The 12,789-nt window shown below is 35.4% G+C and overlaps 1 protein-coding gene and 1 long non-coding RNA gene across 2 annotated transcripts; both read left to right on the top strand.

Annotated features, from left to right (window-relative positions):
* The first annotated feature begins 1,109 nt into the window (after positions 1-1,109).
* LOC108991272 (phosphopantetheine adenylyltransferase) lies at positions 1,110-5,547 on the top strand. Its single transcript, XM_018965449.2, has 6 exons — positions 1,110-1,316; positions 2,423-2,494; positions 3,945-4,004; positions 4,399-4,493; positions 5,016-5,085; positions 5,210-5,547. The coding sequence occupies exons 1-6, from the start codon at positions 1,197-1,199 to the stop codon at positions 5,315-5,317; spliced, it is 525 nt and encodes a 174-aa protein (XP_018820994.1). The 5' UTR covers positions 1,110-1,196; the 3' UTR covers positions 5,318-5,547.
* An 860-nt stretch (positions 5,548-6,407) lies between these two features.
* On the top strand, positions 6,408-7,641 carry LOC108991253. The gene is made up of 3 exons (XR_001996122.2): positions 6,408-6,563; positions 7,080-7,183; positions 7,277-7,641. It is a non-coding gene; the product is annotated as an uncharacterized LOC108991253 (long non-coding RNA).
* The last annotated feature ends 5,148 nt before the right edge of the window (positions 7,642-12,789 follow it).

Here is a 12,789-nt window from a genome sequence, read left to right as displayed (position 1 = left end):
GATAAAAAGTTATGATTCACATTACCCTTTTTGTTCTTTGATTTTTTAAAGTTTCTCCAAATTTTAGAATATAAAGTTGGGAAGGTACAAACATATCAAGTTAGCTTTAGAGAAGTGATAAATTAAAAATATATGTATATATCATTAACGAGAATTATTTGATGTAATTCATTATATTTATTTTATAGTAAAAAAAATTATACAATTTGATGTATTATATCAGTTTGTAAATTTATTTTTTATTTGATTCTTTTGTATAGGGTTGGGTGGCACTGCCACCCCACCTCACCCCGTCCGACATCCGCCTGGTCGGGGTGGGGCTCTAGCTAGTCCAAGCCTACTCAGAATTTATCCCACATGCCCTTCCCAGCCCATATATATAGAAACATATATATTAAAAAATAAATTTTTTTAATAAAATGATGTCGTTTGGTGTCGTTTTATGATTAGGTTTGTACACCTAACCATCCTCCCACTTTCCCCCCCACCCTTCTCTCTCCTCTCTTAGTCTGTCTTCTTTCATTGTCTCTCTTTCTCTCTCTCGTTGGCACAACGATGCCTCCGTTCTATCTTAAGTCTCCTCTCCTTTCCTCTCACATTCTCTTCTCGTTACTAATATATCATTTTGTGTACCAAACATTACTCTTAGCTTTAAGACCTCTAGGCTCTAATATTAAAATAGTTAATCTAAATAGGTCTTTTTTTTTTTTGGTAAAATTCACTTATTTATTTCATTGAGTAATAAATTTATAGAATCTCAAACTTTTTAAGATGTATCAATCAAGTCGAATTTTTCTATTCATCATTTTACACATCACACATTATTTATTTTATTTATGTTAAATTAATTGACTTTTTCTGTACATTATCTCTACACCACATGCTTAGTAAGAGAAAAAATTAAAAAAATAAAAAATTATGTGTGGTGTGTGATTTATAGATGATGAATATAATTTTTTATGACCGAAATTTAAAAAAAAAAAATTAACTAAAAGAATTATAAAATTGATTCAAAATGTCCAGATTCTTTGAATCTTAACATATCCGTCGCACCAAACAAATGCTCAAAAAATATGTAATAAATTATTAATATTCCTAGAAAGTAGTTAGGTTTCCATGGGCCGGACCCGCAAACGACAACAGCTTCGAGCTTTTTTAGGCCTCCTGCCTGAGCCGAAGACAGAGCTGTTAAAGCAATGTCGTTTACACAGGAGCCGGTGGCGAAGTCTGAGATTTCTCCGGCGAATTCATATGCAGCTTTGGTTCTGGGCGGTACCTTTGACCGTTTACATGAAGGCCACCGTCTCTTTCTCAAGGTCCCAAATCTCTCTCTAGTCTCTATAGTTACCATCGTCGATTAATTCATGTTTTGGCTGTTACGCTATTTTGTTTGTGTTATATGTACCTTTTCAAAAACTATATAGCAACGTACCTTCCTCCGACGTTGCTCGATTAACAAGAAATCCATTGCCCACGTCGCATGCCGGCGACAACACTCGTGGGTCAAACCCCACTCTCGTCCGCTATAGTGTGTCTGAAAAGATCCTACATATTCGAGTGCAACCTGCCATCTAATTCCCCAAAAACCCGCTGCTTCTCTTCCTATACCGTACGCTTCTCTCCTTCTAGGCCTAGCTATTCTTCTTTCCCCCGCAACCCCCCTTCTCTTGTGCAATCTCTCGCGGCGGCACTTAATCGAACACCTCAGGGACATTTTTTCTCAAACAGACCAGGCGGTTCTTATTTTTGCTATTATTATCAAATTTTTATTGGTAGGGAGTTAACATCAATAGTTATTTAAAGTAAAATACTTCAATTTTTCTTTTTCTTTTTTTGCGAAATTTGTTGTTTGTTTGTTTGTTTTTTTAGTCTAAAATTTTATATTGGTTTCTGGGTAATTATCAAATTATGAACGTCTGCGAGAAGCATTGCGACGAATTGCCTATGTGAATCTGCATAGAGTTTCTGACGGTGCTAATCATTAATTGCTTCCGCAATCAGCATTATGAATTACATCCATCTTGTATGGTATAGTATTCATTTAGCACCACACTAGTGTACAACCAATACCTAATTATTCCTTGAAGAGATGTCTGGACCACTTTCTGGTTCCTAATCCGTGGAGATGGAACGAGGTTTTTCTATTTTGTGAGGGTAATTTGGACATTTTAAAGGTTGGATATGAGATTCAGTTGCTTAGGCACTAGTAGACACAAACAGCACTGTTGGTCAAATTTTTATATTTTTCCGTTGAATCACACTGTCAAAGTGCCTTGCTACCATTCTTTCAATTGGACTCAATTAAGCAAATCGACGGTTGGGGACATTTTAAATTGGGGGTTAGTTAAGGTGATAAGAGTAATTTAACTATGTTGTTATTTTGCATTTGATGATGTTGAAGAGGATGAAATTTGTAAATTAGGCAGCAGCAGAGCTGGCAAGGGAACGAATAGTGGTTGGAGTTTGTGATGGGCCTATGTTGTCTAACAAACAGGTAATTTTATTTTGCTTTAATGCTTCTATCAGAGTTGTGCATTAATATGCTTGTACGAACTGACCTTTTTTCTTTGTGTCTGTGTATATTTTATGGATTGCCTAAATAGTTATTTATGCTAACCTAGCAACGTAACTGGGTTACTGGGGCAGTTTGAGTTCTGGTTCATGTTGCATTTAGCAATTTTACCTCAACCAGCTACATTCTTTACAAAATTTGCATAGAGTTTGTAAATCTATTTGAGTTCACTCCGTCATGAGCAATGCTTTCACCGTTATTGGGAGATGAGGAAATATTGCTTCCAAGTACTTGATATTTCTTAAGGATTTGAAAGGTGCCCATTCATGTTGCGTTTAACAATTGTACCATAAGCAGCTTTTTGAGATTTGCATAGAGTTTGTAAATCTATTGGAGCTCACTATGTAATGAGCAATGCTTTCATCTCTCAAATAATTTAGATCTCATGCATGCTGTTGCTACCTTTATTGTGAGATGTGGAAATATCGCTTCCAAAGTATTTGATAGTTTTTGAAGATTATAAAGATGCCCATTCTCGGTAATTGATGATTTTTTGGTAGCTCATGTTTTGTGTCTTGGTGGCACTTAGGAATCATGTGATGCCCCAAAAGAAAGAAAGGGTAACAGGCAGCATGCACCCTTGAATTTTATCATGGTGACTAGGCTTTCTGTTGGAAATGAATATTTAAGGGTCAACTAGATTTGCAATTTCTAACCTTTTTAATACTTCTTTTTGTTATAATATTTATTTATTGGATGAATATCCGTTTTTCTATTTTATTTATTAACCAACAGAAAATTTATACCGCAAATCAAATCAAAGATTTTTTTACTTACAAAAAAATTCTGTCATTTTTTTCGTGTTAAAAATATCTGTTAGTGATTCATGTTCAAGGTATTACAAAGTCTAAGCTACTTGTTATTCAAAACTGGTATTCAAAACCATATGTGGTAATTAGCTGCCTCTATTAGTGTGAGCTCACAATCCACAGGAACAAAAGTTGTTTTCCTTGCAATAGCCATTCTGAAAGAATAGGATATTAGGCACATGTCACAAGGTCTACCTGAATTTTACATAACATTTTTTTTTTTCCATTTCTTCTAGATATAAGTGTAGAAATAGGTGTTAGGTTACTTCCTGTGTACTTGGCTTTGCCTTGTTACTTGTCACAATAAAATTTTCTTATTCATCAAGAAAAAGAAATAGGTGTTAGGTTGCGTGTCTGAGTATACCCCAGAAGATTAGCTGGCCTCTCTTATGGCAAATTGCATTTATTGTTTTCAAGAAGCATGCAGCTAGTATTTGCTTGTTTGGAACGACTTTGTAGTATAGACTTTGTTGATGACAACCTTTGCCCATATTTTCCGCACTGACATTTCATCTGAACAGTAGAGATGATATGATTTATTATCTTACTTCCCTGTTTTGCAGTTCTCAGATTTAATACAGTCCATCGAGGAAAGGATCCATAATGTCAAAAAATTTATAAAGGTATTTAATACAACATGCATGTTCGTATGGGCTATATAGGAATGTATATATATTGTAGCTAAGATGGTGGACTGAATAGGTTCATGTTTCCCTCAACTGTTACCATGTTCTCCTGTATACATCATAGCATGATGGCTACCTGGCAAGTGTCTGAAAGCTGGATGTCTGTATTAGCTAGTCATTAAGGGGATAAAAGGGAAAGATGGGGCTTGAATTTTATTCTGGTGGAAGTAATTGAACTGAAAATAGCCCTGTAATTGGACGGGCCATCGGGCCCGCCACCCCAAACACAAAGTATCATAAAATTTCCCATAATGTTTCTAACAGGATAATTATGTACTTTTCTTTTACAATGATAATTTCAATTCTCATTTTCATGCATATATGTGTGCAGTCTATTAAGCCGGAGCTGGTAGTTCAAGTTGAGCCTATCACTGACCCATATGGCCCTTCAATTGTAGATGAAAAATTGGAGGCTATTGTTGTCAGGTTTGTTATTTATGAATATATATATATATATATTGCATCTATTGTTCTAAAATAAGGCCTTAGCTTAATATTTTATTTGAAAAACCATCTGAAGGCTATCACAACTAAAGGTTTGGAAGCACCTCATCTGACAACCATATTTGCCCAAATCGACACAAGATTATTTTTCTTTTCAAAATTTGGAATTCTGTCATTTCATCTAAGAAAAATCTAGATTTTGAAAAAAGAATTAAAAAAGAAAATTGCTTGCTTCGGTTGAATATGGTTGTCAAATGGGCTGCTTAAGTCTCACTTTCCTTGTTCTAGATGATTGCCTCTTTGGACGATTACAAAATCTCTGGTGGGGAAAATTTCTTTGGTCCATTGTTCTAGAGACCTTTGTGATATTCATCAATTGTGGGAAAGGAAGAATAAAAGAAACAGTCAGTGTTACATCGATCTACCTGGGTTTCAATAATCTTCTAATCTTCTATTAAAGTTGTAGCAGATAATTCTTGATTACTTGATTTGGTTTTCCGGCAGCAAGGAAACATTACCAGGTGGACTTTCGGTTAATAGAAAGAGAGCTGACAGAGGCCTATCACAACTAAAGGTTTGAGTTTGCAGTTTCAGTGTTGATTCTTGTAGAAAAATCTGAAAACGATATGTCATCAATCTATATTCTTCGATAAAACTGTCACAAAACAGAGGCCTTAGCATCATAAAATCTATTGCAGATTGAAGTTGTAGATCTGGTTTCTGAAGAATCTAGTGGAGAGAAAATTAGTTCAACAACATTAAGGAAGCTCGAGTCTGAGAAGGCCAAGAAACAACAGGCGGAGTAAATTAGGGACATGAAGAATCTGGTTGTCACTGGTTGAGTTCAATAACATAGAGGAAACCTGGGTCGTAGAAGTCCAGGAAACAACAGCTAAACGTGTTTCTTTTTTATTAGAGTACCGGTAATAATGTTGGTATATGATCACAGCATTTCGAGAAAACTTGAATATACTGTAGACTTGCCAAATGTACAGGGATTTCATTAAAAAATTTTACACGCCGCTTTAAAAGCAAAGACAGCATTTTTCCAACGTAGCCTGCGGGCTGCTGAGATGTCTTATAAATTAATTAGTTGGTTGTTGGAACACGAACAATGTTTTAATAATAATAGAAAACCATTGGTCTTTTGTCAATAATAAAATGCTTGCAAGTAAAAAAAAAAAAATGTATATATATATATATTAAATGATCAAATTAATTCAAGATATGGTGACGTGGCTTCATAGGAAAAAAAAAATGCTTTGAGAATTATATAGGTAACAAATTACTCACCAAAAGTCGTATCATATCATGTAAACTCATAGTACATTTGGAACTAAAATTCCTCTCAACTCATTTCAACTTATCATTACAATTTTTTCAAATCTCAACACAAAATATAATAAATAATTAAACTTTTTTAAATCTCAAAATAATAATAATAATAATAATAATAAATAATATTCTAATAATATTTTATTATCTCAACTCAATTCAATTCAACTGACTTCAACATCCAAACGCACCCTCAGACTTGGGAAGGAGAGCGAGCGAAGATCTTTGGAATTTGACGGGCTGCAATTTGTCTAGGTACAAACGAGTTGATGGACGAATTGGCGGACGAAGTTGTGGTGGACTACTGCCGTCAGAGCTATTTAAATGTAAAATATTTTTATTCTAAACAATTTTGCGTACCAATCGTACATTAATATTAAATATAAAATATTCTTTTATTTATTTTTATAATAAAAAAAATTATGTGAGAGTTGGTACACAATTTGATACACCAAACTGCTTGTATCTAACAAATCTCTTTTTTTCTTTAAAAAAAAAAAAAAAAAAAAAGGCCATCGCTTCACATCCCCTTCGTCTGTCCCCACTCCCCTAAATTCCATATTAGTACCCCAAATCCCTTCATCTCCCCTTCAGCCGGTCTCCTCCGCGCGCGACCCATAATGCTGAAACATGAGTAGAGTGACCTGCAATTTGTGGCGAAAACGTTGGGATTTGTTGGATCGGTGATTGTTAAGAAGTTCCTAAATCTCTGTCAAGGTTAGTCCTATGCTATTGTATAAAACTCTAACAAACTCATCGTAGCTTAAACTTTCATCACTGTTTGTTTCAAACACTTGGAAAATGATTTCAACGACATTATCAGAGACGGGGTACATCGCATACCTGATGTTGCATAAATAATTCCATTAAAGTAAAATAAAGCCAGGAGGAAACAGGAAAGAAGGCTATTGAACTAACATTACTGCAGAAAATTTGAACTAAAGCAGTACATACATTTAGCAGTAAGGATAAAAAAAATAATTTGAGATTGTTGGAAATTTTTGTATGCATTCTACAATTTTAGTTTCCCATTTCTCTTACTGAATTGTCCATGTTTTAAATGTGTATGTTCTCTAATGTCTTGTTTATATGTAATTTTATTGAAAGTCATATCCAGAGATCAAGTTACTCGTGAGTTGATGCATTATACGATGTCATACCAGGCAATTAATTTCCTACTGTTTTCGATGTCATACGAGCTCAACTTAATTTTCTACTGTTTGTGTTGGCCAGTATATTTATAATCAATAGTTTTTTTTTCTCTTCGCCGCTTCCAAAAATTATTTTCTGGATGTGGAAAGGGAAAGAGCATGCTGAGCACAAGTATGGAGTTACAGGTATTTGATAGGACATGTTTTAGTTTTTTTAGTGGAACTTTAATGGAGAATTAATTAAGTCCCTCACATATGTTTCTTTGTTTTTTTCTGCAGAAATAATGATGTATATTTGTACAAAATGGGATTGGACAGCACTTTGGACACTTAAAGGCTTGAAGATTTATGGAAATACTTCCGAATGATGATTTTATCTTTTGTTGGTGTATTTGTTTACACTCAAGTTAGAGATGTACAATGCATTGTTTATGTTTTAGTTTGGAAACTGAACTGGTGTATTTCATTCCATGGTTGTATGTTGAGTTATAAGTGTTAATTAATTGTGAAGTAGGGAGTATGTTATTTATATGCACTGGAATGAGGTGCTGCTTGGACAGCCTAAACTATATTTGTTAAAGTTAAATCAGGTAATTGAATAACATTCTGATTATATGAAATGAGTGGAGGAATTTTCCATGTAATTATAGAATGGTCTCTTTTTGCCATGCCATTTGCCATGATCTGTCTCTTTTTGCAGTTGAATCTCTCATTTATAAATACCAAGAGTACTTATGAACACAAAGACAAAGTCACTTACAAGAAAGTTCACAACTAGTTGGTTGAGGTTATACACAACAAAGGCCACAAAAGTACGATATACAAAATTCCCTCCCGTAATGGGGCTTCACTATGACCGTATGAAATACAATGAAATTAAACACGAAGTTATTAATATGTTAGCGATATCTTTGGATTAGGTTGCGACTCTACTATGGTTCAGGTTCCAGTCTTAGATAATACAATACAAGAGTCAGGTAAGCGTGGTTCCTATGTTAGACTTTGGATAGAAAGAAAATGAACTGAGGTTGATTTTATGAAAAATGTGCATGTTATGTTTTGATAAGAAATGTGAAAACAATCACAGTTATGCGTTCTGTATTACTCATGAAACTTGCATAAAAGAGACAATATTTTTTGTTATGACTAGTGTAAGCATGAGCTATTTTTTGTATGCTATTTCTAAACTCTGTAAAAATAGAGCAAATATAAAAGTTGAAAATTTGTACATGTTATGTGAAAATGTTCTGAATTTGCTTGAATATGTGAAAATTATCTAAATATATTCAGTACTCTGTTTTGATATGATTGGGCATCTGAAGACTTCTGGCATAACTTTCTGATTTTGTATCTGATTCTGTTTCTAGTTTTGATCCGATGATTCTGATATTGTGATTGTGATGGTACCAAAGATTCTGTTCTACTCTGATATATGTCTCTGCCATGGGATATAACAATGGCCTCTGGCTCTGTTACGTCATATAATAGTGACCTCTGGCTCTGTCACAAGATATAATAGTGACCTCTAGCCCTACCATGACAGATAATAGTTGCCTCTAGCCTCGCTACAGGATAAAATAATGGTCTCTGTTTTGAGTACATTACTTTGGGTGATGAACAATGATAGGTTCTGCTTAGTTAATTGCAGACATGCACAATCCTACCACTGGGGTTAAACATGGCCTTTGATATGATATTGTGCTCCAATATGATAGACATGATGATGATGTTCAATTATGCTATGCCAAATGATAATTTTGAATATGAATGTCTTTTAACTGTTTGCATTCTAAATCTAAAGGTTTTTGTTCTGTATTCTAAAATCTGTAAATGCTCATTTTTACATACTACTATATGTTTTCTACTTACTGAGTTATTGATAACTCAGCCCTTATTTCCATAATATTTTCAGATGACGTGAAAGTGTTAATTGAGGACTAAGAATAAAAAGCGGGAACAAGATTGTTGTGTGTAGGCGTAAGTATTGAGATTTCTGGAGACTACTATCTAGTAGATTGATTTATTTTTATCGATTTGGTTTCTTGGAAAGTTGACACTTTTATTAAGTCTTAAGGAGTTGATTTATTTGTTAGATTATTATTTTGATGACTTTGTAGAGGTACATACATAAGATGAGATAGTTTGATTTTGTGTAACCAAATCAGTCCTATGTCTTCTGATGATTTATATCCATAGTAGAAACAAAAGTTATCATGTTATCAATTACTAACTATTTAATTTTAGAAGTAATGTATGTTTTAGAAGTAATGTATTTTAGTGTTCATGACAGTGACATCAATAATTATATGAACATTACTTTTTATAAAAGTGTATGAGACATTCTAAATAAATTGGATATCTCATTCTCTTTATTTATTTATTTATTTATTGTCATTTTCATTTTACTTCTGCCTCTTGCGAGGTGCTTTCAGTTTTTAAAGATTCCTATGGGGAGAAAAACAAAAGCTAATAACGACAAGATTTTAAATAATAAATATAAAATGTTTAGTGGAAGGTATGTATGTGTGATCTCATTTTTATATTACAATCTCTCTCACTAAGTAGATGTAAATGAATAAAAGCCCTAGCGTCGCCGCTAGAGCTTTTTATTCAAACTAGGGTTTCATGGCCAACATCGTTGGCCTTAGGGCTGCGTCAGCGTCGGGTCCTCACTAGCAATCCTTTGCAGATATGGGTCTTGATCCTCCACAACCTCTTCCAGAGGTGAAGGTTCCTCTTCGGGCGCTCCAGATGGTGGAGGGAGAAGTCTGTATTGTTTTTTGAAAGGAAGACCTTGAGAGATCTGCTTTGCCGTTTCAGTTCTCATTGGTGTTGAAATTTCTTCGACAAAGGCCTTCATTGGATGCAATCCGGTCATTTATTCGTGCTAGATGAGGCCTGAGTAAGCAACCGATTGTTTCTTCTATGCAGAAACTGAGAAATATCTTTGTGCGCATGACAAATGAGGATGATTTTGTGAAGGCATTTGCTAGGGTAAGTTATGAAATTGATGGCGTCCCCTATAGGCCTTTTCACTGGTTTATTGATTTTCATGAGGATCATGAACCAATTACAATACCTGTGTGGTTAAACTTGCCAGGTTTGCCGCCAAATTTTTATCATGAAGATCTTCTGAGAAATATTACGTCGACGATTGGAAGGTTTCTTAAGAGAAATAATTCTACCAGATATGCGACTAGGACGGACGGTGCCAATGTGTGTGTGGAGATGGATGTATCAAAGGATCCGATTAAGGCAATATGGATTGGTACTCGTCATCATCCTCTCAGTTTTTATCAGGAAGTGGAGTTTGAGACGTTCCCTGCTTATTGTCTGCATTGTATAGTGCAGGGCCATAATGAATTAACGTGTAAATGGAAGTTGAAGCAGAGGAAAGAAGGTGTTAAGTAGGGGAAGATAGATGGGGGAATTGTTGGAACTTGGGTACAGAAGCAAAATAAACAGAAGCCATCTGTTTTTCAATTAAGAGAATATAGTAAACAGGGGAATTTGGGCCTTCAGGATGCTGTTTGTAAATTGCACACAGTGAATGATCATGGTCCAGAAGGTAATGTTATTGAGGCGCAGACTCTGCCTATTGTCATAGAACCTGTGGACACAGTACCTCCGAAGAAACATGGCCCGAATGACAATGTTGAATTTGTTGCCACAGAGCCGTGTGGGAATGAATTGGAGGCAGTGTCTTCTGTTTTGAGACAGGAAACAAAGGTTCAGATGGGAAAGCAGGGTATGGAAACTGTAATGGTGGAGGCCCCAGCTGATGTGAGTTTTTTGGAAAACGGTGAGATCACCCCCCAAAAATTTGAGGGAAGTATGTTCATGTTTCATAGTCCAGGTGTTATTAGGGCAATCTAGAATGAGTGTGTTGATGGTCAAGCAGGTGGATTTTCTTTTCCGGCTGGAGAGGCTGAACAGTTGGTGGAGGTAGAAACTTGCTTGGAAAATTAAATGGATCGTGAAGTGGAGCATTTGGCCAAAAACAAAATGGTGGCTTCTAATTATGAGGTTTTGGAAGAAACTAGAGTCAAGTGAAAAGCAATGAAGGAGAGAAGTTCTAAGAGGGTGGTTCGTAAGCCCTCTAAACTGAATTTTTGATTATGTCCATTATATATTGGAATACTAGAGGTTTAGGGACCTCAACAAGGAGAATAAAGTTGTTAATAAAGGAATTCAAGCCTAATGTTGTTGCAATTGCTGAACCTATGCTGCAGGAGTCCTGCTTGATTTTATGGAAGGAAAAACTAGGATTCGAGTGTTGTTTCTCAAATTTTGTTATGGGTGGTAAGCTATGGATTTTTTGGAACCAGCTTGTGGATATCTCGATTTTGTGTATGGAGGATCAATTTATTACCGCAACGATTAATTATAATCTGCAAGAATTTTTACTGTCATTTGTGTATGCGAAATGTTCTTATCTGGAAAGACGTAAACTGTGGGATTCTCTAGCTAATTCAAGGTACTCCTAGCTGCCTTGGATTGTGGTTGGGGATTTTAATATTATACGTTTGGATCAAGAAAGAAGGGGGGGTCATCTAAGATTAGCTTTGGCTATGGAAGAGTTTAATGAGTGGGTAGACGCTAATGGTTTGCTGGAAATGCCATTCTTTGGGAATTTGCTATCTTGGTGTAATGGACACTATGGTAGGTCTAGACAATGGGTAAGGTTGGATCAGGTCTTGATGAATATAAATTTCTTGAATGCGTTTTCTAAGGCAAGTGTGTCTTAGCTAGATCATCTTATGATCATTCTCCCATGGTTATTAAGTTGGCAAGGGATAATGTTCGTTATTGCTTTCCATTATTTAAATTTCAACAAATGTGGGTCTCACATGAGTTGTTCTTTGATTGTGTCGTGAAATCCTGGCAAATGGATCTGGTGTAGGAGGTTGGTGGTTTGTTGAAGCTTATGATTAAACTTAAGAGAATGAAAGTTGTATTGAGAGATTGGAACAAGCGAACGTTTGGCAGAACTGATCGTCATATTGCGGATCTTGAGGTTCATATTGAAGGATTAGAGATGTCATTGCAGGATAGTTATTAACTATCGGTGGAAATAGAGGATGACCTTATTGCATCTATGATAGAGCTATCAATGTGAAATGAAAGAAAGCAAATACGTTTGGCTAGTATGGCTAAGCAAAAATGGATAACTAAAGGGGAGGTCTCTTCAGAGTTTTTCCGTGCTGTTTCTAGAAGGTAAAATCAAGAGATACGAACAATGGTTTTACAAGATGGCTTGGTTCTTTTATCACTCGAGGATATACATGATGGAGCAGTGCAATATTTTCAGTCTTTTCTTTCTGAGAATAGAAGTAGCCGTGCACTGCTTGATTTTTCTGGGTTGGTGCAACCTATTGTTTCAAATCTTGAAAATGAGGGATTGTGTAACATCCCTTCAGCCCAGGAAAGTTTTGAAGCTCTTGAGTCCATTTCGGTGGATAGCAGCCCTAGCCCTAGTGGGTTTGGTGCATGAGCCCTAGCCCTAGTGGGTTTGGTGCATGATTCTATAAATCATGTTGGTCTATTGTGGGTCTGGATGTTATTGAGGTAGTTATGGAGTTTTTTAGAGGGGTTCCTTTACCACGGTTTTATACTGCTACATTTTTTGTGCTTATTCCTAAAGTAAGCAATCCATCAAGCTTTGAGAAATTCAGGCCGATAAGTTTATGCTCCGTATTCTATAAGATTTGCTAAAAACTTTTTGGTGAATCGTCTTTCGCCTATTCTCCAAAATATTATATTTCCTGAGCAAGGTACATTTATTCTTGGCC

The sequence above is a fragment of the Juglans regia genome, chromosome 7 (assembly GCF_001411555.2).
Source record: "Juglans regia cultivar Chandler chromosome 7, Walnut 2.0, whole genome shotgun sequence".
Classification (NCBI taxonomy): domain Eukaryota; kingdom Viridiplantae; phylum Streptophyta; class Magnoliopsida; order Fagales; family Juglandaceae; genus Juglans; species Juglans regia.
This window is presented reverse-complemented; position numbering and strand designations above follow the sequence as displayed.

Coding starts and splice junctions, on each gene's coding strand:
- LOC108991272 (XM_018965449.2), top strand. CDS start 1,197: ATGTCGTTTACACAGGAGCCGGTGGCGAAGTCTGAGATTTCTCCGGCG. Junction 1,317..2,422: donor GCCACCGTCTCTTTCTCAAG/GTCCCAAATCTC, acceptor TTTGTAAATTAG/GCAGCAGCAGAGCTGGCAAG. Junction 4,494..5,015: donor TTGGAGGCTATTGTTGTCAG/GTTTGTTATTTA, acceptor GTTTTCCGGCAG/CAAGGAAACATTACCAGGTG.